We start from the raw sequence: 26,223 nt of genomic DNA, 5'->3' as shown, positions 1-26,223 counted from the left end.
TCCTAAATATGATTAGAGAAAGTCTTGTCATTATTGGTGTTATGCACACGTCATCCACTGGTAATCTGCAGTGGGACAAAGTGATTGTTTTGCAAGTCACAAGTCTCAAGTCTTTGCACTCAGGTCCCAAGTCAAGACAGGCAAGTCCAAGTCTCAAGTCAAGACTGAAAAGTCCCAAGTCCTAAGTCGTCTATGTCTGTCATTTTCGACCTGTACGTTTTCCATACTGCAATTTGTTTTTTGTTGACCACCACATAGTTTTTGTACACAAACAGAATTATCTTTGGTATCATTTTTTCCAACTGCCGCTAAGTAACGTAACATTATAGTTCATGGTTCTTTCCTGCAACTTGAGTTGAGTTCCCTCCCCTGATATGTGAAGCCCCTCCCCCTCCCTCCCCTGATATGTGAAGCCCCTCCCCCTCCCTCCCCTGATATGTGAAGCGCTTTGAGTGTCTAGTAAGGCGCTATATAAATCCAATCAATTATTATTATTATTATTATTATTTGATTGGAAGATGTCAGATTGGTTCAAACAAAGTGGATCTGGGACATGAAGTGTCGACTAACAGAAGCAGGTCATAAAATGCAACCCGTTCTCACTCGTGTTGTACACGGGATGTTAACGCACACGGCACCCTTGTGCGTAAGTATGATACTCATGTGGACGCAGCGTTTATGCCAGGTTCAGACTAGGCGCTGTGAGCGACACGCCCCCAGATTAGAGACGAATCACGTTGGCTCGGTGCGCTCGCTTGTGAAGTGTGAACTATTCAAAGAGCTCTCCGAGTGCTCGCCGATGAGTCACAGAGGTCCCACAGATATCTAGCCTGCTAAATATCTGCTCTGGTATCTGGTCAAGCAGGCGAGTGGTCTGATGGAAGAAGTTATTCTATGGGATTGGTACAAACTGCTGTCCCACAATTTATGGGATTGGTACAAACTGCTGTCCCACAACCAAAAAATAAATAAATAAATAAAAAGCATTTAAGTAGCTATGCAAATCTTAGATGTGTGCTAAGATCACTCTGTTATCTATTGAAACCCCAAATAATATTTGAGATATCAGTAAACTTAATAACGCTGACTTAATAAATCATACTTTGAATCAAATGCGTAGAATGACTCATATATGTTGTGCGAGGGTGTGTTTAGAGTTTAGACAGAATAAAGCCCAGTGTAAGTCTGTGTTTTAGGGTGTGTTTAGAGTTTAGACAGAATAAAGCCCAGTGTAAGTCTGTGTTTTAGGGTCTGTTTAGAGTTTAGACAGAATAAAGCCCAGTGTAAGACTGTGTTTGTGGACTGATCAGGGATTCTCTTGTAATGTGTCATCCTGTCACAGCTCAGTCATCTAGTGTGAAAACCACCATCCAAACACTCCTGGTTACAGGACAGACAGTAGTGTGAAAACCACCATCCAAACACTCCTGGTTACAGGACAGACAGTAGTGCGAAAAGAACAGAGGCTGACGACTGACAACCGTCGGGTAGTGTGTACAAGCCATAAACAAGCACTGCGCACCTGGTTGGAGGCTGGGTGGTCTCCAGGGGGTCTCCAGGCAAGAAAGAGCCCCTTTAAGGGGTGACAAAGGGGGTCCCGACCCCTAAAGTCTTCCCATGGAGATGCTAACTCTAACCCTTCCCCTGTAGTCCTCCATCGTATCCAAACCCTAACCCCAACCAAGTGGCTACCAGTGCCTAAACCCAACCCCCTTCACCCCTCTGTGCATCACCCTAAGCCATACATGGGGAACGTATGCGGCCCGCGGGCGTCCCCTGTGTGGCCCGCAATGGAATTGCAAAAAAAAAATATATATATATATATCCGCTGAATAAGTGTCCAAATGTTCATGTCATTCTGGGCAATACTCTTCTGTTATAGCATTTCAGTCTGGAATATGGAATATCTTTCAATAATATTTATGACTAAAAGGCTAAAAGTAATCTCATGTGTAAGAAATGACTGTTCTACATTGAAGTAGAAATTTAAATAATTAACTTGTTGGTTTTGGATTTATTTAGCTTCAAGAGTGCATTTTTGTTCTTGTGTGACCCTCAACACAGGCTTTGAGAATCCCGGGCCACTAACTGATACTTATGCTTAAATTAACCCACTCATATTCTGGTTTATTTCAAGAAAAACATTTCGGCTAGTGGAAATTCTAATTGGCTGGTAACTTTAAAATCTAGCAGCCATATTGGCAGGTGGTGAAAAAAGTTAATTTCAAGCCCTGCAGGGAGAGCAGGTGGTGACATAGGAGTGAGTGAGGAAAAGGATCAAATATTGGTGGTTAAGACTGAATAATGACATCACAATTGTTCATTTAAAATGAGTTATTCCTCTAAACCTGGCTTCAAATGCCCCAAATTTTTTGTGCTGGTGCCGTTCAGCCCTCAGCAAAATCTGGTAGTGAGGACATTTTTTTGTGGTCCTCTCTATCATCAAAGTTGTCCATCCATGGGTTATGGCATGACAATATTTGTTCGGCCCCCGGCAACAATCTGGGTTTCTCATGTGGCCCCCCATGAAAAATAGTTGCCCACCCCTGCCCTAACCCCAAGGCGTCACTTGACCTTTGCCTCACCCCAACCAGGTGCACAGTGCGTCCGTGTGTGTATCACACGGGTACTGCGTTAACATCCCACACACGCACGCACACACACACACACACACACACACACACGCACACGCACACGCACGCACGAGCTGCGTGAGAAAGCGGTGGTATTTTGTGATGTGGAATACATCATGAGTTATCGGATGCATCTCATTTCAGCTTCTCATATTTGTTTCCTTGCCTTAGGTCTGTTGGTGGGATTAGTTTCTGTGAAAGACACTTCACTACAGAGTTAGTTTCTGTGACAGACACTTCACTACAGAGTTAGTTTCTGTGACAGACACTTCACTACAGAGTTAGTTTCTGTGACAGACACTTCACTACAGAGTTAGTTTCTGTGACAGACACTTCACTGCAGAGTTAGTTTCTGTGACAGACACTTCACTACAGAGTTAGTTTCTGTGACAGACACTTCACTGCAGAGTTAGTTTCTGTGACAGACACTTCACTACAGAGTTAGTTTCTGTGACAGACACATCACTACAGAGTTAGTTTCTGTGACAGACACTTCACTACAGAGTTAGTTTCTGTGACAGACACTTCACTACAGAGTTAGTTTCTGTGACAGACACTTCACTACAGAGTTAGTTTCTGTGACAGACACTTCACTGCAGAGTTAGTTTCTGTGACAGACACTTCACTACAGAGTTAGTTTCTGTGACAGACACTTCACTACAGAGTTAGTTTCTGTGACAGACACTTCACTACAGAGTTAGTTTCTGTGACAGACACTTCACTACAGAGTTAGTTTCTGTGACAGACACTTCACTGCAGAGTTAGTTTCTGTGACAGACACTTCACTACAGAGTTAGTTTCTGTGACAGACACATCACTACAGAGTTAGTTTCTGTGACAGACACTTCACTACAGAGTTAGTTTCTGTGACAGACACTTCACTACAGAGTTAGTTTCTGTGACAGACACTTCACTACAGAGTTAGTTTCTGTGACAGACACATCACTACAGAGTTAGTTTCTGTGACAGACACTTCACTACAGAGTTAGTTTCTGTGACAGACACTTCACTACAGAGTTAGTTTCTGTGACAGACACTTCACTACAGAGTTAGTTTCTGTGACAGACACTTCACTGCAGAGTTAGTTTCTGTGACAGACACTTCACTACAGAGTTAGTTTCTGTGACAGACACTTCACTACAGAGTTAGTTTCTGTGACAGACACTTCACTACAGAGTTAGTTTCTGTGACAGACACTTCACTACAGAGTTAGTTTCTGTGACAGACACTTCACTGCAGAGTTAGTTTCTGTGACAGACACTTCACTACAGAGTTAGTTTCTGTGACAGACACATCACTACAGAGTTAGTTTCTGTGACAGACACTTCACTACAGAGTTAGTTTCTGTGACAGACACTTCACTACAGAGTTAGTTTCTGTGACAGACACTTCACTACAGCGTTAGAGGAAGAGACAGTATGTTGAGACAGAGCGCACCAGAGGCCTGCTGGACTCTATTTATAGCCCACTTGTGTGTCCAGGACATGTGATCGTGGCTATTTCTGATAGGTGATAGGCAGTTGGCCGGAGCTCAAGTTGGCACCCACATGTCGCCCCACAGACCCTTGACAAAATGGCCAGACTTAGAGCGAGACAATTGGGCTGTTAGTCACCCATCACCAAAACTGTTGCCGTTTATCAGCGTTCTGAAATACTTCAGCTATGAACATGAATTTAGAAGCTCTCGTCATCTTAGTGGGATACGACCTTGCTCATGGGGAGTTTTGTCGTTTCAGTGCCACAGGGCAACAGGGAGCAGCCGAATGTAGAATTATGCATCATGGAGTAGCTTTCCTTTCTTCCCAAAAGCATCACTTATTGTAGATATTTTCTAAAAATGTGATTGAATTTGTAGAAGCAAAATAACAATACACATGTTCATTCTAGGCCAGTAGCCTACATCTTGTTTGAAGTTGAAACCAAGGCCTCAATTGACCTCATGATGCTTATCATTCAGTCAATGAAGTGATAACATGCCTGGAGCTTATTGTGATCGTTGTGTTTTCTCTGATCCCTAAACCTTCAGCTTAGATCCTGCTTTGCCATTCCATTCACAAAGATGAGTGCACTGCCAACCAAGACTGAAGGTCAGAAGATTGACGGCACAAACTGACTGTTGTCTCAACTGGCAAGCAGCCACCTGGCAGTTTCCACATGCAGCCCTCAGGTCAGGCTTCAGTAGGCCTACTTTATTACAGTGATGCCGACCCCCCAAAAACTTTCCTGACAGTGGGTCACTAACTAAATAATTGTTCAACTCCTTGCTATGTGAATGGTACTATTAACTTGTTAAAAATAGATTATATTTTTCTGTGTAAAGGCTGATATTAACCAAATTATAGCTTAAAAAAGCAGATATATGAATTACTACATTTAAATGCATCACGATATGTGTCTAGCTATAATGGTTGGTTTAAGGTACAAATCATCATCCCCCTGATTATCCTGCAATATGACATCTAAAAAACAATGAACCTCTGAATGTCTCTGCACTGTGAATCATATCCTTTATTTAATTAGGCTATGACTCCATATTCATAGTGCATTTTTAGATCAAGATGTTATTTTCAAAGATCAAATCTGGATTATCTTGGATTCTTTACCCATTTCTTCCAATCATTTACATGACTAACTTGACTGTCATATCATATCATATAACCCTATAAATTTAGGTCAGTGAAGTCCTATTTCTGGCTGCCATGATGTAGCTACTCAGGCAGCTGGCACAAGGTATCATGACAGTGTGTGTCAAAAAAAAGTTTTTAAACTGTGAGGCAAATCTAGATGAACATGTTAATTGACCACTCTGCTAACATGAAACCTGACTATAATCAAATATTGTAGATTGAAGTCTGCATGAGGCCATGCAGCCTTACACAAAAACAATTCCTCTATTATAAATGAGAAAACCGTCAATGAAGATAGTCTCACGATCACAGGCAGGCCATAGGCTACCTTGAAGCAACTTTTCTACAAACTCAACTTTGACCTTGCTCAGATGAACAAACTTTTTTTTCCTTTTCTTTTTTTCTTTTTTACAATTCTGTGAGGTTTTACAAAGCATTTTTGTCTACGTAATAAATTAGTACAATAAAATGACAGTTTACCTCTTTAGTTCGCTGTGGTCCTTCTCATAAAAATCCTTTGCGTGTAAATATCCAGTCCAGAGACGCTCCACATGCACCGGACAGGCCAGGCGGCAGCAGGTCTACTGGCTGGGGTTAGCCTACTCTCTGGCGGGGGTTACTCCTCGGTGAGCCGTTAGTTTCTATAAAAGTAACGTTACTTTGTACCGGATACCACATTCCTCACGTGCCAGCAGCAGCCTCAGCTGTTGCCTCACACACGCTGAGCCCCTTTGCTTTGCAGTCACACAGCTGCAAATGTTTAGAAAAGGCCTACGAAAAATCACTATGTGTGAGTCTGTGATGCTCATGATGAATTTACAATTAAGTTACCATTTTATCTCCTATAAATCATTATAAGATTGACCTCAATCAGTAAGTTTAAGCTAATTACCTAATAGAATGACATTTATTTTGAATCTCCTATGGTCAATAGGCCTAACATTAATTAAAATGTATTTGGCTAATTGAACATTTATTTATTGTCATTTGTTTGTCTTTTTTTCTTTCTTTGATATTCATTTTTATAGTAGGTCTAACTTTTTGGTTTTTATTTTTGTATAGGCCTACATCTTTTAGGCTATGCTCTTGTTGTGGAGCACTAACTTTGGTTGGAAAAGTGTTCTATAAAACATCTAGTTTTATACAGTCTTTTACAGGTGCTCTCCTATCCTATCCTATTCTATCCTATAGTCCATCCTATGGGCCTTTTTCACCATACAGTCTATGTTTTTCACCAGCATCCATTTTGTGTCTAAAAGGCAGGAAGTAACACAGGTTAACAAGCACACATTAATGAGGGTTTCCAACTTCCAATCCATTTAGGTGTTCCAGTGCCGGGGCCCTCGTTAATGTTTTGCTTGCACCTGTGTTACTTCTAACCTGACACAGCCAGATGGGGGCGGTATTGTTTTGACAACAGTGCCGCCCCCGTCTGGCAGAGTCAGGCTAGTTACTTCCTGCCTTTCAGACAAAATGGCTAAGGTGAAAAAGGCTAATCCTTTTGCCATGGCCTATTTCCTTTTCCTTTTCAGCCAAGTAAATATATTATGTTGATGGCTTACATTTACAAATGTGTAGGGGATAAGTAAATATATGATGTTGATGGCTTACATTTACAAATGTGCAGGGGATAAGTAAATATATGATGTTGATGGCTTACATTTACAATGTGCAGGGGATAAGTAAATATATGATGTTGATGGCTTACATTTTAAATGTACAGGGGATAAGTAAATATATGATGTTGATGGCTTACATTTACAAATGTGCAGGGGATAAGTAAATATATGATGTTGATGGCTTACATTTACAAATGTGTAGGGGATAAGTAAATATATGATGTTGATGGCTTACATTTACAAATGTGCAGGGGATAAGTAAATATATGATGTTGATGGCTTACATTTACAATGTGCAGGGGATAAGTAAATATATGATGTTGATGGCTTACATTTTAAATGTACAGGGGATAAGTAAATATATGATGTTGATGGCTTACATTTACAAATGTGCAGGGGATAAGTAAATATATGATGTTGATGGCTTACATTTACAAATGTGTAGGGGATAAGTAAATATATGATGTTGATGGCTTACATTTACAATGTGCAGGGGATAAGTAAATATATGATGTTGATGGCTTACATTTTAAATGTGTAGGGGATAAGTAAATATATGATGTTGATGGCTTACATTTACAAATGTGCAGGGGATAAGTAAATATATGATGTTGATGGCTTACATTTACAATGTGCAGGGGATAAGTAAATATATGATGTTGATGGCTTACATTTTAAATGTACAGGGGATAAGTAAATATATGATGTTGATGGCTTACATTTACAAATGTGCAGGGGATAAGTAAATATATGATGTTGATGGCTTACATTTACAAATGTGTAGGGGATAAGTAAATATATGATGTTGATGGCTTACATTTACAAATGTGTAGGGGATAAGTAAATATATGATGTTGATGGCTTACATTTACAAATGTGCAGGGGATAAGTAAATATATGATGTTGATGGCTTACATTTACAATGTGCAGGGGATAAGTAAATATATGATGTTGATGGCTTACATTTACAATGTGCAGGGGATAAGTAAATATATGATGTTGATGGCTTACATTTTAAATGTACAGGGGATAAGTAAATATATGATGTTGATGGCTTACATTTACAAATGTGCAGGGGATAAGTAAATATATGATGTTGATGGCTTACATTTACAAATGCGCAGGGGATAAGTAAATATATGATGTTGATGGCTTACATTTACAATGTACAGGGGATAAGTACATATATGATGTTGATGGCTTACATTTACAATGTGCAGGGGATAAGTAAATATATGATGTTGATGGCTTACATTTACAATGTACAGGGGATAAGTACATACAGTATATGATGTTGATGGCTTACATTTACAATGTGCAGGGGATAAGTAAATATACGATGTTGATGGCTTACATTTACAATGTACAGGGGATAAGTACATATATGATGTTGATGGCTTACATTTACAATGTGCAGGGGATAGCATAGATAGAAATGGTCTGTTGATGTGTGATTTTTACAAGCGAAAGTTGACACTCTTACCAGCTACTCTTCGGGCTGCAAGGATCTGCTTGTAACTGACATGGCAAACCTTTGCACCCAAACACACTTGTATCAAGGCCACTTGCTCACTGTCAGAGCTTGCATGCCTGACTTATCTTTGAAGAGACAACAGCTTGCCTTTTGTTTTGAAGTCGACATGGCTGTCACTTTGCTGCAATAACGGAATCAACATGTCAAGAGCCACATAATAACCTGTTTTTATCAGTCACATCAAGTTCTACCACAACTAGACAGACTCATGTATGTAATTTGAGGTCTATACAGTATAACCCTCATATTTGACTGTTGATACATCCTTGAATCTAAGATGAGTAAGTGGCTGTAAATATAAACCCTGATTCAGACAAATGAGTCTGCTCTACGGCTCCATGCACAGCTGCTGACAGGCCTCATATTGGTGGACAACTGGGCATAGAAGTATAATGGGTACAAAAACACAAGTCCCCAATGAAAAATACTTGTCCTATGATAAATATTAAAAGGACAGGCTACTATGCACATTTCACAGCAAAACGACAACCCCCTATAGGAATATTTAATGCTATGGAGTTTTTTTAAGAGGTGATTCACACAAGAACCTTATCGTTATTGCCATCAGATGTATTTATTTTGTGCAGTAAAGTATAATCATAGAATTTGTAATACTCATATTGATTAGAAAACCTTCCTTGACACACTGGCCCCTATCGTTGCATGGGCGCAGTTTCTAGGCCGAGCGGCAGGCGCAGATCAAAGCAGTGGGCGTGGAAAGGCGCACTTGATATCGTCGTGCTGGCGCTAGATGCAGCCCAAAGCATTACAACCACGCCTTTTAGGCGTAAAATTATGCACCGTCATGCTCATTGGATAAGTGCAATAAACGAATCGCACGCTTGCCTTTTTAGCTCCAATTCCAGTGATCCCGCAAAACCAGACGAAAGCCAAACGCTCTGCCCCCCCCCCCCCCTCCCTTCATCCAGCCTGTCTGTCTGCATTATAGGCTATTATTCCATATTATTATGCTTCTCAAACCAATCTAACTGCAGTTTCAATACTGCAAGCATGTAAATACGCTACACTATAGCAAGATCAAAGTGAAAATAATGTTCTATGCATCAGCTAGAAAAATATAGCCTATTAGATTGGTGAAAGTTTGTCCAGAAAGATATCATTTTCTCTCGCCTGCTGCAGGAAGGATGATGCACATAACTACCCTACATTATGTCAAGTCATTGCATAAATGTGTTTTTATTGTAAAACTAAATGTGAAATAGGGCCAAGTTATTGGACGGACATCACAGTATAGCAGATGCCATTAGAAGCGGTTCCGAAGCGCGTTCCGCTGTTACTTCTCTAAATCACGTTAACTCGACAAGGGGTATATATATGCCCAGGAGGACATATATGTTTCACATAGGGTGGTGTTTTCATTTCGAGGTTTTATTTGGTCCAATATTGAAATGTTGACAATGGCAGGCTGTGTTACCATTACACATTAATTTAGAACTACCTTTTATATCTATTTTGGCTCATTTGGTGGCTATTTAGTAGCGAAATGAAGAAACACAATGCATGCTGGGAACTCAGAGAGAGAGAGAGAGAAGGGTGACAGAGAAGAAGCAGTGAAGGCAAAGAATAGGCCTGCTTTTGAAAAGCGCAAAGCGCTAAATGTAGGCCAGCTCCCAAGATATGACTAGGCTGGTATTTAGCGCCGACACGCCCACTTTGGGACTGCGCCACGCCCATTCGGCCTAAAGCGCATTTGGCAGCCTAAAGCCTATTGCTATCTTGCCGAAACAGGCGCAAGGCACGTTTTTTTGCGGTTAAGGCCCGTAATAGCGCCGATGGCCTGTGGGAGAATAGAGCCCACTGCCTTCATTTGGACATGACGGCCCCTATCGTTGCATCGGCGCAGTTTCTAGGCCGAGCGGCAGGCGCAGATCAAAGCAGTGGGCGTGGAAAGGCGCACTTGATATCGTCGTGCTGGCGCTAGATGCAGCCCAAAGCATTACAACCACGCCTTTTAGGCGTAAAATTATGCACCGTCATGCTCATTGGATAAGTGCAATAAACGAATCGCACGCTTGCCTTTTTAGCTCCAATTCCAGTGATCCCGCAAAACCAGACGAAAGCCAAACGCTCTGCCCCCCCCCCCCCTCTCTTCATCCAGCCTGTCTGTCTGCATTATAGGCTATTATTCCATATTATTATGCTTCTCAAACCAATCTAACTGCAGTTTCAATACTGCAAGCATGTAAATACGCTACACTATAGCAAGATCAAAGTGAAAATAATGTACTAAACGCATCAGCTAGAAAAATATAGCCTATTAGATTGGTGAAAGTTTGTCCAGAAAGATATCGTTTTCTCTCCCCTGCTGCAGGTAGAATGATGCACATAAATATACCCTACATTATGTAAAGTCATTGCATAAATGTGTTTTTATTGTAAAACTAAATGTGGAGTAGGGCGAAGTTATTGGAGCGCACATCACAGTATAGCAGATGACAGTAGAAGCTTCCGAAGCGCGTTCCGCTGTCACTTACCTAAATCACGTTAAATCCACACAGGGTATATATAGGCTCAAGAGGACATATATGTTTCACATAGGGTGGTGTTTCATTTCATGTTTTATTTGGTCCAATATTGAAATGTTCGACAATTGCAGGTTGTCTTACCATTACACATTATTTTAGATCTACCTTTTATATCTATTTCGGCTCTATTTAGTAGCGAAATGGAGGACCCAATTGCATGCTGGGAGTGGACATTCACAGGCAGTAAACTTACAACTGCTATTTCCTATGGGAAGCTGGGTGCTGCGTGGCTGCTATGTGTTGTGTCTGTTTGAGCGAGGGAGTCAGAGAGAGAGAGAGAAGGGTGACTCAGAGGCAGAAGAGCACTGGCACACTGAATACGCCTGGTTTCAGAGAGAGACAGAGAAGGGTGACAGGGGAGAGGCACAAGTGCACTGGCGCAGTGAATAGGCCTGGTTTTCAAAGGCGCAAAGCGCTAAATTTAAGGCAGGTGCCAAGATATCAGTACGCCGAGATTTAAGGCCGACACGCCCACTTTGGCCCATTCTGGGGCTGCGCCACGCCCATTCGGCCTAAAGCGCATTTGGCAGCCTAAAGCCATATTGATATCGTCCCAAAACAGGCGCAAGGCACGTTTTTTTGCGTTTAAGGCCCGTTTTAGCGCCGAAGGCTTGTGGGAGAATAGGGCCCGACATACACATTACAGGTCAAAGGTCAATGTCAGCTGGAGCAGTGAAAGGAATGTTACATAATTGCAGTATTCACTCAGTGTCCAGTGAGGGGGACACGGGACAGCAAGAGGGCTAAACCTCCAGCTAATTACTTGGAGCTGAAATCTGAGAGCTAGACCAGCATGCATCATTAGTTGACTGAGAGAAAGACAGGAAGCAGTTTGGATCTTGTGGTGATGCTGGGAAGCCTTGAAAGGAACAGAAACTGGACACATTATCAGCATGCAGGCAATTCATGTTACATTCCAAACTACCATTACAAGAAACGAGTTGCAAGAAAGGGGTGGCTTCTGCTTCTGCATAGCAGACATGCCAACGTTTAGGAAATGCTCTCTTCACCTCATCTCATTGAGTCACTTCCTCCTCTAGATGAAGGCATGGATTGGAGGGTGGGAGGTCAGTTCTGTGAACCCCAGGTGCATCTCTGTCTTCTTCTGTCCAGAGTCCTGCAGGCCATCAGGGACAACAAGGGGACTGCCATAAATAGCGCCACAGCTGTGGCAACTAATCAGCAGGGTAGGGACAGCTAGCCTGAGTCAGACTGGGCCTCAGCTGCTGCAGCTCAGCCCTGACTCCCCTGTCAATATGTTCTGTGATGGTACGGCCCTTTTTGAGCCCATACACCCCTACTGAAACCCCAGTGGACTGGCTCAATGGGTCAAATCTAGGTTAGGTGAGGGACACAGACAGGCTAGTTGCCACAGCTCGAAGGTACCAATTAAGATCAATAATATCAATTCCCTGATCAAGAACTTAACTTATCTTAAAGTGTCCACCAAATGATATATAGGCTAATTTATTTCACTAAGGTGCGGCGCCTGCAATGTCTTTACAAGACATGAGAATGCCTCTGAGGTGGACAGAATAGCTTTGTATTAGTGTCTGTTGAGTCTGTAAGATGATCTGAAAGCTATGTTCTAAACACGTTCAGTGGAGGCATTGCTGAAGGCCTGTATGTGCTGCTGCTAACCAGACTGGACCCATAGGTGGTGAACTTTAAAGTCCTGTGAAGGCCTCTCTCACCCGGCCAGCAGGTGGCAGTGGTGCTGTCACCAGGTAATTTATGTGTTGTTTTCCTCTTGTGGTGAATGACGGATGTGAAGTTCCTATAGCGCTCTTCTGAGTCAATTGCATGATTTCTTACGGTTAGCTCCACTCTTGAACTACACAAGAAAGGACTACAATACTCATGATGAAAGTGTCTCAACAGCTGTGGTTACTAAGAGCTCAGCTGTCATGTTCCTCCGCAGAAGTAAACAACTCCACCACCGAACAGGTGCTGCCAGCCTGCATGGGCACAAGAGCCAGTTCAACTCAAAACCTTTTTAAGCTGGAAAAGAGCGTTCTTCCAGAGAGCAGCGTTTGCAGAGTTAGTATTAGTTTCATGTAATGCTAGTTACAGAGACACACATGACTCCATATGACTCAACATGTGTTTACTGTGCAGCCGAGGTTAATAGGGGGGGGTTACAATTTGGGCCAGAGAATGTGATCTGAAGTGGCCCAGAGTTAAAAAGCTCAGTTTCCTCCCTATGTATCTAGTTAAGAGAAATGCCAGTGCTATCAGCTAACAGCTGCTGGCTATATTAAGGACCCCTGACAAGCAAGACTGTACTCTGCACCCACTGGCTGGTTGAGTAGTTGACTTAATTATCATTACAAACAACCTTTGGTAACGCTTTAGAATACAGCCCACAAATAAGCATGTAGTTATAGTATAACTACGGGGTACAAGGAGTGCAGTTACGGGATACAAGGAGTGAATTCGCTTTAGAATACAGCCCGCAAATAAGCATGTAGTTATATAACTACGGGGTACAAGGAGTGTAGTTATAGTATAACTACGGGGTACAAGGAGTGTAGTTATAGTATAACTACGGAGTACAAGATCTGTAGTTATAGTATAACTACGGGGTACAAGGAGTGTAGTTATAGTATAACTACGGGGTACAAGGAGTGTAGTTATACTATAACTACGGGGTACAAGGAGTGTAGTTATAGTATAACTACGGGGTACAAGGAGTGTAGTTATATTAGTATAACTACAGGGTACAAGGAGTGTAGTTATAGTATAACTACGGGGTACAAGGAGTGTAGTTATAGTATAACTACGGGGTACAAGGGGTGTAGTTATAGTATAACTACGGGGTACAAGGAGTGAATTTAGACTTTAACTAGAGGGTAACAAGATCTGTAGTTATAGTATAACTACAGTGTGGTACCCCGTATTTATACTATAACTACACTCCTTGTACCCCATAGTTATACTATAACTACACTCCTTGTACCCCGTAGATATACTATAACTACATGCTTATTTGCGGGCTGTATTCTAAAGCATTACCCAACTTTTCACATGATGTATAGTTGTGATCTGGAGTGAGAGGTGTGAGTGACCTAAAACCCTCAGCAACACACTGCTATATCATATTCCTCTATTATCTTTATTATAATATTTCACATGGCACCACTCAACAGGTATGTTCTGCTCTCACAAGTTCAGACCATTAACTGTTTCCCCTTCATATATTGACTGTGTTCTCTGCTGAACTGTGAACGTTACATTAAGTGCTGATAGGCTTGCTCTAAACTCTACACCCTCTTTTATTTCCTTTCGACAGAAGCCAATGCAAGTTCCTTCCTGCTATTGTCTCTATACAGTTGTGCTACTGCCGAATTACTGGATGTCCCACTGCCCCCTAGTGAAAACAGCTAGTTAGAGAGTGAGAAAAGCCTAGCTTGTCTATTATGCTAACAACAAAAAGTGGGGTTAAAAAAAATCATTTTAGATTCTATAAGTGTCTTATTGTTCTGCTCAAAGGCTAACCACCATAGACTAGACTGAGCAACTGACAAATGAACTTGATAAGAAGATAAATAGTGAGCATCACAGCCCTGTCTTCCATTTCATCACTGTAGTAAAACAAAGTCATTAATTTCCTTGTGTTTTTTACATGCATGATTTGAAAGTAAATACATTTCAGCAGTGACAGGGATATTAGTATTATCAATAACAGTTCTAGTGTTGAGAGGTCATCTAATTTTCTTTATTTTTTGTTAGTTTTCTATAGCTTGGATGTCTGGTGCCTGGACTTGTTTACACTGAAAGACAGCTTATAACGTATTAATTATTCTATAGACCATCCCCATTAATCCGCTCACATCCTAATATTCTTGCATTATATTCTTGCTTCTGCCTACTCACTTTCCATTCCATTCCCAGTTTATTTAGGAATGCTTTCTCTTTTCAGAGGCTATTGCTTTTGAATGTAGTACCCTATTTCAATGTTGATTGTGTATGAAATAGAGTGCTTGTCATAACCATAGCCTACATTCAGTGTGTTGTTTCATGGCATTTTGGTGTCCTAACCAAGAATAATTTCCAATCTGACTAAATTAAAGATTTTGCGTTTGTTGAATGATCAGTAAGTAGCCTACTTAATTCAGAAGAATATATTTTTCAATTAAAAAATATGAAGTGAAGTTGATAAATGACCTACTGTCCATCAATATACTACAGTGTGTGTGTGTGTGTGTGTGTGTGTGTGTGTGTGTGTGTGTGTGTGTGTGTGTGTGTGTGTGTGTGTGTGTGTGTGTGTGTGTGTGTGTGTGTGTGTGTGTGTGTGTGTTTTAATGGACTGTATCAAGGCCAAGGGCCAGCGTGCTCTCATGTACCCGGGTTGAAGTAGACAGTCCCAGGCTATGGTCCCACTACTAACTGTCAGATGTCATCAGACATGCGCAGCATTGACAGCGTCGATTTGGAACTTCCTGGTCCTGAGCCTGAGAAATCTGACATTATCGCGATAGAGAGCCTTATGTTGTGCAGTTCAGCGACAGGGGCCTGATACTGGAATGCGAGACTGCAAATATTATTTAGCAAACATTTTTTTTAGAACCCCCAGCATATCACTTTAGAAATAATCGGAGATGTCCTCTGGACTGTGCTATGGTCGAAGACATGCATGAGAAACTAAACATATGGTAAGTTGCAGCTAGCCGTAGTGGCTAAGCTAACGCTAGCTAACTTTAGCATGGTTAGCTAGCTGATCAACTCCTAAGCTGTGGCAGCTGACCAGCCATCAGGAGCTAACTTAGTATGGCTAATGTTAGCATTAGCAAAGTTAGCAGGTAATTAAATGACGAATTAAGGTAACCGCATTTAACCAGCTAGCTAACTTGTTTACTGGGTTGTAACGTTAGCATTGAATTACAAGCACCGGGGCAGTGCCTCAGCAGCGTATGCCTCTGGTAGCCATACAGCACAACGTACGGTGTAGTAACGTTAACGTTATTTGAGTGATATAGGAGGCTATCTGTTGCTGCTAACTAGCCTGCTAGCGATGGCATGTCGTCGTTGCTGGGTGCAACAATATGGCTAAAACAAACAACAACAGAATGACAGCCACAATGCCAAGAAGCAGCCCTCTGTGAATTGTTATAGTAACGTTAGCAAAAGTGTTGAGGTGTTTGTGTGTCACAATTCAGTTGTTTCACCTGTCTTGTTGGATATTTTGATCTTATTTTTGAAATCTGATTGACATGTTTTCCTAAAGCTGTTTAATTGCTATGTCCTGAGGACATAGGGTGTGTGACAGACATTTGACTTACTCTAGACGGACAATAAGATTGATGCAGTCGTTCTATGACACGTAGGTTTCAGTGTTGTCTGTCACTGTATCTTTAGGGGATGAGAGGAGGTTGGTTATTTCAGCGTCTGCAGCTGTGGGGCCGTTGACTCTGTGTCGGCTCAGAATGGCGCAGGGAAGCTCTCAGCTAGACTACCACATCCTGCAGGACCTCAAGCAGCGCTTTCCAGAGATCCCAGAGGGGGTAGTGTCCCAGTGCCTTCTGCAGGTACACACACACACACACACACACACACACACACACACACACACACTCACTCACTCACTCACTCACTCACTCACTCACACACTCAGAGAAGCTGGAGTCACTGAGGCATTGCCTTGAGTAGAAAGTTGCTTTGTTTTAGGTCAGGATGTTATGTTTGTGTTATTCATCAGACTGTGGCAGCCCAAGGCTAGTCTAGTCCCTTGTGATGTAAGCTGGACAGTAGGACAGCAGCCACATGACTTGAGTACATTAACACTCCCACTGGTCTAATCTGCATGACTATGCTCTGTGTTGCTGTGTCTCAGAACAACAATAACCTGGATCTGTGCTGCCACCTGCTGGCTCAGGAGAGTAATAGATACCTCTATGGGGAGTTCCACCACAGTCCAGAGGAGGGCCGTCTGAGCCGAAACCACATGCTACACATTAGCCTGGGCTACCCGCCCCCAGAGGCAGGCAAGGCGAATGGAGGGGCAGCAGGAGTGGGGCGCTCTCTCGTACACAGCTCCAGTGACACTCACATCGAACCCCAGCGGCCCAACTACCCGGAGCCGCTGTCAGCCCCAGCCACCATGGCCCCCTCACCCGGCTACAACCCTTTCTTCATGAACGATCAGAGCCGCTCTGCCAGCACGCCCACCCCTCCGCCCAGCTTGCAGGGCATGTCTCCCACCTACTCGCCCATCCCACGTTACAATATGAACCCAATAACAGTGACCCTGTCCCAGAATATACCCAACGCCCCTCAGGCCCTGCAGATCCCCCCTGGCCACTATCCCAACAGCAACACCACACTCTATATCCGACCCTCACCCTCCCAGAGCCCGCAGCCAGCCCCGTGGTCCTCCCCTGGGGCGCCAGTGTATCAGCATCAGCAGTCGCCCTACAGCACTCCCACATATGGCTCGCCTTATAGCTCCCCCCAGCATCAGGTCCAACCCCAGCCCCAGCACCAACCCCAGCCACAGCCCCAGCACCAGCAATATGTCTTCCTCCCCATCAGTTCCCCGACGCTTCCCGCCGGCATGCCCTACCACCACCAGCAGCAACAAGCCCAGCAGCAGCCGCCCGTCTACAGGCCCTACCACTCTAAGAGCGCCCTCAAGAACCAGATAGAGATCACGCTGGAGGGCCCGCGGCCCCGCAGCAACTCCCCTGTGCACACGCCCCACCCACCCCAGGGGACTCTCTACATGGCCACCAGCCCCTCGCCCAGCTCACCCTCCAGGGGCATCAGTATGAGCGGACCCCCCGGCCCGGCTTCCTTCCACCCCGGGATGTACCTCCAGCACCAGGGCCCCGCGCGGCCCCGGCCGGCCTCCTCTCCCCAGCCGGGCCAGTCAGCCTACACCTTCAAGATCAAAGTGTCCCCGGGGGGCCAGGCCCAGAGGCCCCCCAGCTCGCCGCCTGTGGCCGAGGCAGAGTCTCTCCTCAATATAGTCGACCACCAGGGGGAGCACAACGCTGCCCCCGCACCCATCCTGCCCATCTCTGCCCTGCCAGGGAACATCGCCAGCCAGTTTCAGCGCATGCCACGGCGTTCCAGCTCAGGCTCCGATGACTACGCCTACACACAAGGTGTGTGTGTGTGTGTGTGTGTGTGTGTGTGTGTGTGTGTGTGTGTGTGTGTCACACACTCTTGACTGTTAGTAGCGTTTGTCTTCGCATTTGTGTTTGTATCTCTGCTGTCTACAATAAGGAAATAGCCTTTTGGCCTGAGAACAACAGATCACTCACTGTTCCTGAAACCTCCTTTGAATTTGTTTAGCAGTGTATATTGGGGCATCATCTTGGGTTTGGAAGAATTTGATCAAATCTGAATGCAGTATCATATATCCTTATTAAATCAGAATCCTTTTGAACCGTATAATAATAATAATTATTATTATTATTAATATTGATTTATTGGGGGGGGGGGGCATTTTGCTCTGCCGCATTCCTGTATTCTCAATGAATGTTGATAAATGTGCCCCCTCTTTGTGACACTTGTGTCCGTCCACCATATGGTGCACCTGGTCCTGTAAAGGCTGTTGGGATGGAATGGCACAGCATACCATCTGTAGCAGTTGGCTACAGGTTGTGATTTGTGAGGGCATCCTTTTGGATTTGTCCCAACATAAACCTTCTGTATATTTCGCTCATGTTACTTGACACTGTTGGTCCAGGCTTTGTTACAGCAGCTTATGTGTATTTTATTTGCATGTGTGCTTGGATACTATGGCTTTCTGGATGGTAGCTTTGCCATAAATGCAGCTTTGTTAAGCTCACAATGTACTGTTTTTTGTGTACATTCAGTTATGTGGTAAATTTGGAGGCCATAGTTTTGTGGTATTTGAACAACTATCCAGTCACTGCATGTTATCATGATTTTTGAGATCATTCCCCTTGCCACATTTGATGGCATTTTGATGGCACTACCAATGTCTTCTCTATAGCCTGTTTTGTGTTGGCTTTATGTACAGTATGCTGTTTGTGCTTAGTGTGGTCACAATCTTCCATCAAATTGTTTATGTGATCATCATCAATTATTTACCAGTGTCATTTTACAATCTCAACCTTGATGCTAGAACTGGTTTCTGTAACAAAGACAGACTTGATGCTACGACTGGTTTCTGTAACAAAGACAGACTTGATGCTACGACTGGTTTCTGTAACAAAGACAGACTTGATGCTACGACTGGTTTCTGTAACAAAGACAGACTTGATGCTACGACTGGTTTCTGTAACAAAGACAGACTTAATGCTAGGACTGGTTTCTGTAACAAAGACAGACTTAATGCTAGGACTGGTTTCTGTAACAAAGACAGACTTGATGCTAGGACTGGTTTCTGTAACAAAGACAGACTTAATGCTAGGACTGGTTTCTGTAACAAAGACAGACTTGATGCTACGACTGGTTTCTGTAACAAAGACAGACTTAATGCTACGACTGGTTTCTGTAACAAAGACAGACTTGATGCTACGACTGGTTTCTGTAACAAAGACAGACTTGATGCTAGGACTGGTTTCTGTAACAAAGACAGACTTAATGCTAGGACTGGTTTCTGTAACAAAGACAGACTTGATGCTAGGACTGGTTTCTGTAACAAAGACAGACTTAATGCTAGGACTGGTTTCTGTAACAAAGACAGACTTGATGCTACGACTGGTTTCTGTAACAAAGACAGACTTGATGCTAGGACTGGTTTCTGTAACAAAGACAGACTTGATGCTAGGACTGGTTTCTGTAACAAAGACAGACTTGATGCTAGGACTGGTTTCTGTAACAAAGACAGACTTGATGCTAGGACTGGTGTCTGTAACAAAGACAGACTTGATGCTACGACTGGTTTCTGTAACAAAGACAGACTTGATGCTACGACTGGTTTCTGTAACAAAGACAGACTTGATGCTACGACTGGTTTCTGTAACAAAGACAGACTTGATGCTACGACTGGTTTCTGTAACAAAGACAGACTTGATGCTAGGACTGGTTTCTGTAACAAAGACAGACTTGATGCTATGACTGTTTTTTGTAACAAAGACAGACTTGATGCTAGGACTGGTTTCTGTAACAAAGACAGACTTGATGCTACGACTGGTTTCTGTAACAAAGACAGACTTGATGCTAGGACTGGTTTCTGTAACAAAGACAGACTTGATGCTAGGACTGTTTTTTGTAACAAAGACAGACTTGATGCTAGGACTGGTTTCTGTAACAAAGACAGACTTAATGCTAAGACTGGTTTCTGTAACAAAGACAGATTTGATGCTAGGACTGGTTTCTGTAACAAAGACAGACTTAATGCTAGGACTGGTTTCTGTAACAAAGACAGACTTGATGCTAGGACTGGTTTCTGTAACAAAAACAGACTTGATGCTAGGACTGGTTTCTGTAACAAAGACAGACTTGATGCTAGGACTGGTTTCTGTAACAAAGACAGATTTGATGCTAGGACTGGTTTCTGTAACAAAGACAGACTTAATGCTAGGACTGGTTTCTGTAACAAAGACAGACTTGATGCTAGGACTGGTGTCTGTAACAAAGACAGACTTGATGCTAGGACTGGTTTCTGTAACAAAGACAGACTTGATGCTAGGACTGGTTTCTGTAACAAAAACAGACTTGATGCTAGGACTGGTTTCTGTAACAAAAACAGACTTGATGCTACGACTGGTTTCTGTAACAAAAACAGACTTGATGCTAGGACTGGTTTCTGTAACAAAGACAGACTTAATGCTACGACTGGTTTCTGTAACAAAGACAGATTTGATGCTAGGACTGGTTTCTGTAACAAAGACAGATTTGATGCTAGGACTGGTTTCTGTAACAAAAACAGACTTGATGCTAGGACTGGTTTCTGTAACAAAGACAGACTTGATGCTAGGACTGGTTTCTGTAACAAAGACAGATTTGATGCTAGGACTGGTTTCTGTAACAAAGACAGACTTAATGCTAGGACTGGTTTCTGTAACAAAGACAGACTTGATGCTAGGACTGGTGTCTGTAACAAAGACAGACTTGATGCTAGGACTGGTGTCTCTAACAAAGACAGACTTGATGCTAGGAGTCGGACTGGTTTCTCTAACAAGTACAGACTTTTTGAATCAAAAACGCTACTCGTAGTGTGTCATGCAGAGTATGAGCAAGAAGGGAATATATATTCTCAGGATCCCTCCAACTAGAGTCTCTCAGCCTCCCAGACGATTGGAGAGCTCTGCCTACCAATCGTGTGGTGAGCTCTGCCTACCAATCTTCTGGAGAGCTCTGCCTACCAATCTTCTGGTGAGCTCTGCCTACCAATCTTCTGGAGAGCTCTGCCTACCAATCTTCTGGTGAGCTCTGCCTACCAATCGTCTGGTGAGCTCTGCCTACCAATCTTCTGGAGAGCTCTGCCTACCAATCATCTGGTGAGCTCTGCCTACCAATTGTCTGGAGAGCTCTGCCTACCAATTGTCTGGAGAGCTCTGCCTACCAATTGTCTGGTGAGCTCTGCCTACCAATCTTCTGGAGAGCTCTGCCTACCAATCATCTGGAGAGCTCTGCCTACCAATTGTCTGGAGAGCTCTGCCTACCAATTGTCTGGAGAGCTCTGCCTACCAATTGTCTGGTGAGCTCTGCCTACCAATCTTCTGGTGAGCTCTGCCTACCAATTGTCTGGAGAGCTCTGCCTACCAATCTTCTGGAGAGCTCTGCCTACCAATCGTCTGGGAACTTCTTGTCAAAAATAGTCGTTTGAATGGGGCAGAGAACGCCAACGGCCGCTAACAAACACACGCCCCTTTGTCAGGTTACGGGAAATTACGCTTTACCCCCATACTTGGTAACATGGAGAGAGCTTTTTCAAATAGAAAAATGGATGTCCTCCTGAGCAACGTGACATTATTTGATTGTGTTTGATCTGTTTACAAGTGTTCTGCATGCAGGCTCACCATCAACACTGGATTTGTTCCACAATGCAGGTTTCTTTTGTTTCCACCAAGTTTGTAGAATGAAAGTTCTGTCTCCAGCTGAGCGACACGGATATAGAACTGAGACTACAACACTAGCGCTTCAGTGTATGTGTTTTGAGTCCTGTGTGTGTGTGTGTGTGTGTGTGTGTGTGTTTTTGCAGCTCTCCTCCTGCACCAGCGGGCTCGTATGGAGCGGCTGTTGAAGGAGCTGCTGCTGGAGAAGCAGAAGCTGGAGGGTCTGAAGGGGGAGGTGAACAACATGGAGTACGATGCTCTGCAGAGACGATTCAGACGAGTCAACTCCACCAGCCTGATCCCCAGAGTGAGAACACACACAGAGACGCACATACACACACATACATACACACACAGAGACGCACACACACACACACACACCTGGGAGAGGGAGCACACAGTCACTGCTCACCCTTACGTAGCTTACTGCTGGACATTAGGGCTGGCTATTGTCAAGGACCATAGAACATTTCACTCAGACCAAAACCTAAAATCAGCATTTTTTTTAAAACGTTTTGTCTGAGGGAAATGTTATGTTGTCTCTCCTGTTTCTAAATATATCTGAACCGTTTGGTTTGAACAAGTAAAACTATTTTTATAAGCATTTTACGAAATGTCTATGGGAAAATAAATGGCAGATGAAAATCTCTGGTACAGTGCAGAAGCAGGAAGTAGGCGGTCACTTTGCCACTCAATACCCTCTATCTTTCTATGTGTGCTCTCTGTCTGTTCATGTTTATTTGATTGTATTGTATATTTTCTTTTAATAACATCTAGGGATGGGGATTGCAAAGCAAATGATCTTAGGCTATAAATGTTGCGATATATGACATCAGACCGTTTCTTGCTAAATGTTCTATTTATGTATATCTGTCCCTACACAAATAAACATGAAATTAAATTAACCCATTGATACCTGATGCAGATGATAATATCCCTCATTTGTGTATATCCTTTTAAGCCCGGGTCTTAAAGGGATACACACACAAATGCTGCATCAGGTATCAATGGGTTAAATGAAATAAATGTTCATTTTAATTTAATTTTTAAAAACTAAATGTCAGCTGCACTATCACATAATGGGCCTACATTAATTATTCTCATTGACATGTGACTGGAATTGAATATGGACTCTTTTTAATGGAGAATGGGCCGATCTTATTTTTTAAATGGCCTTGCAGACATTTCATTCTGCTCCTTTAACATTAGTTTGATTCTTCACATACATAACTCACATATATGAATTTATATTGTTGTGGATTTCATATCCTGTGTGATTAGAAACAATTTAATGCATTGGACAGAAGGCTTTGCTGCCACAATGAAAACACACAACAAGGACACAATCAATTGTAAAAACTAAATTGAACTATTACACATGGTTATTAGGCCAGACCAATTAAAGGATAGACACAGGCTTTATTCAAATGTCAATGTGTTTACTTGTGCACTTTTACATGATGTGCTATTGTTTCAATCAGCGTTTGGATTGGTGATCAGATCATACTATTACAAAATTGGTCAATTGCAATCAACCACAAAAAACCTGATCAGTGCATTGATCCATAATGGCACAAATTGCACAATGGCGGAAATCAATATCACAATCACAAATAATTGTTTTACATCGATATATATCAGGAGGATATGGCTCATGTATGCAAAATTAAATCCAGTTGAACTGAATGATGTCAAATGAAATAGAAATATTCCAATAATATCCCTTAAAAAAATATACTTTATTTTGTCAAGTAAAATGAGTAAAATTGGCTTGTTCTCCTCAATTTTCGACAGCAGAATTGTGTGTCACCATATTGGCTCATTTTCTTGTCTCTTTGTGTCTCATCTAAACGGCTTGTGTGTGTTTGTACCGGCTGCAGCCTGAAGAGATGACCCGATTGCGGAATCTGAACAGACAGCTTCAGATTGATATCGACTGCACCCTGAAGGAGACAGATCTACTGCAGTCAAGAGGTATACACACACACTTGCACGCCACGCACTCTCTCACACCCACACACACACACACACACACACACACACTCGCATACATACATACACACGCACACACACACACACACACACACACACACACGTACACACACACACACTCGCATACACACATACACACGCACACACACGCGTACACACACACACACACACACACACTCGCATACATACATACACACGCACCCACACATGCATGCACGCACGCACACACACTCTCACATATACATACACACACACGCATGCACACACACACACACACACACGCACTCTCTCACACACACACACACACACACACACACACACACATACACACACACAAATATGTATTCGTGCACATAGCCCTTTGAAGCGTGCAGCATGTTGAAAGAGTGGAGCCCAGTCAGAAGTAGAGCGCGTTGGGCACAAGTTGATGGATGAGGCTTCTTCACGCCGCATATCCCATTTCTGCTTCCTTCTACAGGGAAGTTTGACCCGAAAGCCATGAACAACTTTTATGACAACATTCAGCCCGGGCCAGTGGTGCCGCCCAAGCCCGGGAAGAAAGGTGAGAACTCGCCAACTCAAGTTATTCTTATTTGTATCATTTTTTGACTGGTGCCTTGGGACACAAAAGTGGCTCATGGGACATTTTTCACATGGATGTGGACCCAAAAAAAACCAAAACAATGGTGGAACTTTGTGTTGAAAAGTCTATTGGGGATCAGAGATATTGTGGGAAGATCTGGGTTGAGAAACACTGGGTTGTTCTATATTCTGCATTCTACCGTTTAGATCGTTGTTCCTCTTCATCATTCTCTCTTTAAGCCTGTTTGGCATCCCACCACATTGAGGCTTTTGGCCATTATCTTGTCAAAAGCAAGACTAAAGACGAGACTGTCCTTGGCGCATGTGTTGGCCTCGACAAATCTGTTGGCATGGAAACCAGATGAGAAACCGAGCCATTTAGCGTCCATCCACATTCATGCTTGAACGCTTGATGCTTGAATACACGCCTCACGCTCGTCTCCCGAGTGAAAACCTGAGTGGTTTATTCCAGCAAATGGTTTATTCCACCATGTGAGTGAATCACGTTCAGATTGCTGCTGTCGTCTGCACTTTAGCATGTGGATAAACACTGTGTCTCTTCTTTCTTCTCCTCTGCTCCGGCCAGAAGGGGAGCAGGGCTCCAAGCCGGTGGCGACGCCCCAGAGGGACGAGGACTTCGAGGGCGCCCAGTGGAACTGTGAAAGCTGCACTTTCCTCAACCACCCTGCACTCAACCGCTGTGAACAGTGCGAGATGCCGCGCTACACCTGAGCCTAGCATGGCGCTGCATCGCCCCAGCCAACGCCCCGGATAGCATAAGCCCCACTCCTTCCAACACTGCACCTCCAAGCAGAAGGTCTTGCCTATGTCTAGAGGCCCTCTCTCTCCCCTTGTCAATCTATGTATAAGCCCCTCCTACCTGCTGAGGAAGAGCCACTGTCCCCTGCTGCCCTCTTCCCCTCTTAATCCTTCCGTGCACTTTGACCCTTGTTTCCATTGGCGGATGACGATGCTTTTCCAGGACAGTTGGAGACTGTTCCCATGGCGACGCATCATTAAAAAAAAAGGGAGTGACAAGCCGCAACCGGGACAGCAGGTGGGCGTGGCTTCAGAACAGTCGGGAGTGAACGAGAATCGAGAAGAAGAGGAACTTCGGTTTTCCCGAGCGAACATTCCATGCAGAATGAGAGACTTCCCTGTTTACACAAACTGCGCCCATTCCTGAACTCAAAATGGAGGCACTTCCACTTTTAATTAACCAGGAACTGTTAACTCCCTCGATGAACTGTGGAGACATCTAGGGTGTGACTAATGCGATGATGTAGACTGTACACTGTATCTGGCTCTGTGTAAGAGCTCCTTTCATGGAATGAAGAACACTAAAGACACTCGCATATGAATATATTCCTGGTACTTTGATGCATATTATGCCACACTGTATTCCGTGTTCAAAAGATGTCGATTTCCTGTGCAGATGCCTCAAGTTGCTGTACTTAATAAAGGAGCTGATTCTACGTGACTTGACCGTGCACAACTTGCATCTATTACTATTTCACATTTCCATGGAATACAGGAAGGGTTCCCAAACAGGGGTTCCCAAACTGTTTCATCTTGGGACCCAAAAGATACATTTTGTGTCTCCCTGGGACCCAAACTCACAAAAAACATATGGTAATGAGTTGCCATCACGACCAGTTGGTGACCCACCCCCCCACGGGTTCCGTGACCCAAATTGGGTCCCGACCCATAGTTT

General features: G+C 43.3%; 1 protein-coding gene across 1 annotated transcript; it reads left to right on the top strand.

The window, feature by feature from the left end:
• The first annotated feature begins 15,469 nt into the window (after window positions 1-15,469).
• On the top strand, window positions 15,470-25,988 carry tab3 (TGF-beta activated kinase 1 (MAP3K7) binding protein 3). The gene is made up of 7 exons (XM_083648199.1): window positions 15,470-15,614; window positions 16,318-16,487; window positions 16,793-18,065; window positions 22,082-22,242; window positions 23,816-23,909; window positions 24,406-24,489; window positions 25,096-25,988. The coding sequence occupies exons 2-7, from the start codon at window positions 16,386-16,388 to the stop codon at window positions 25,239-25,241; spliced, it is 1,860 nt and encodes a 619-aa protein (XP_083504325.1). The 5' UTR covers window positions 15,470-15,614; window positions 16,318-16,385; the 3' UTR covers window positions 25,242-25,988.
• Window positions 25,989-26,223: the final 235 nt, after the last annotated feature.

This window comes from Poromitra crassiceps (assembly GCF_964638095.1).
Source record: "Poromitra crassiceps genome assembly, chromosome: 12".
Taxonomy (NCBI): domain Eukaryota; kingdom Metazoa; phylum Chordata; class Actinopteri; order Beryciformes; family Melamphaidae; genus Poromitra; species Poromitra crassiceps.
The sequence above is the reverse complement of the archived record's forward strand: the minus strand, read 5'-3'. Positions and strand labels throughout refer to the sequence as shown.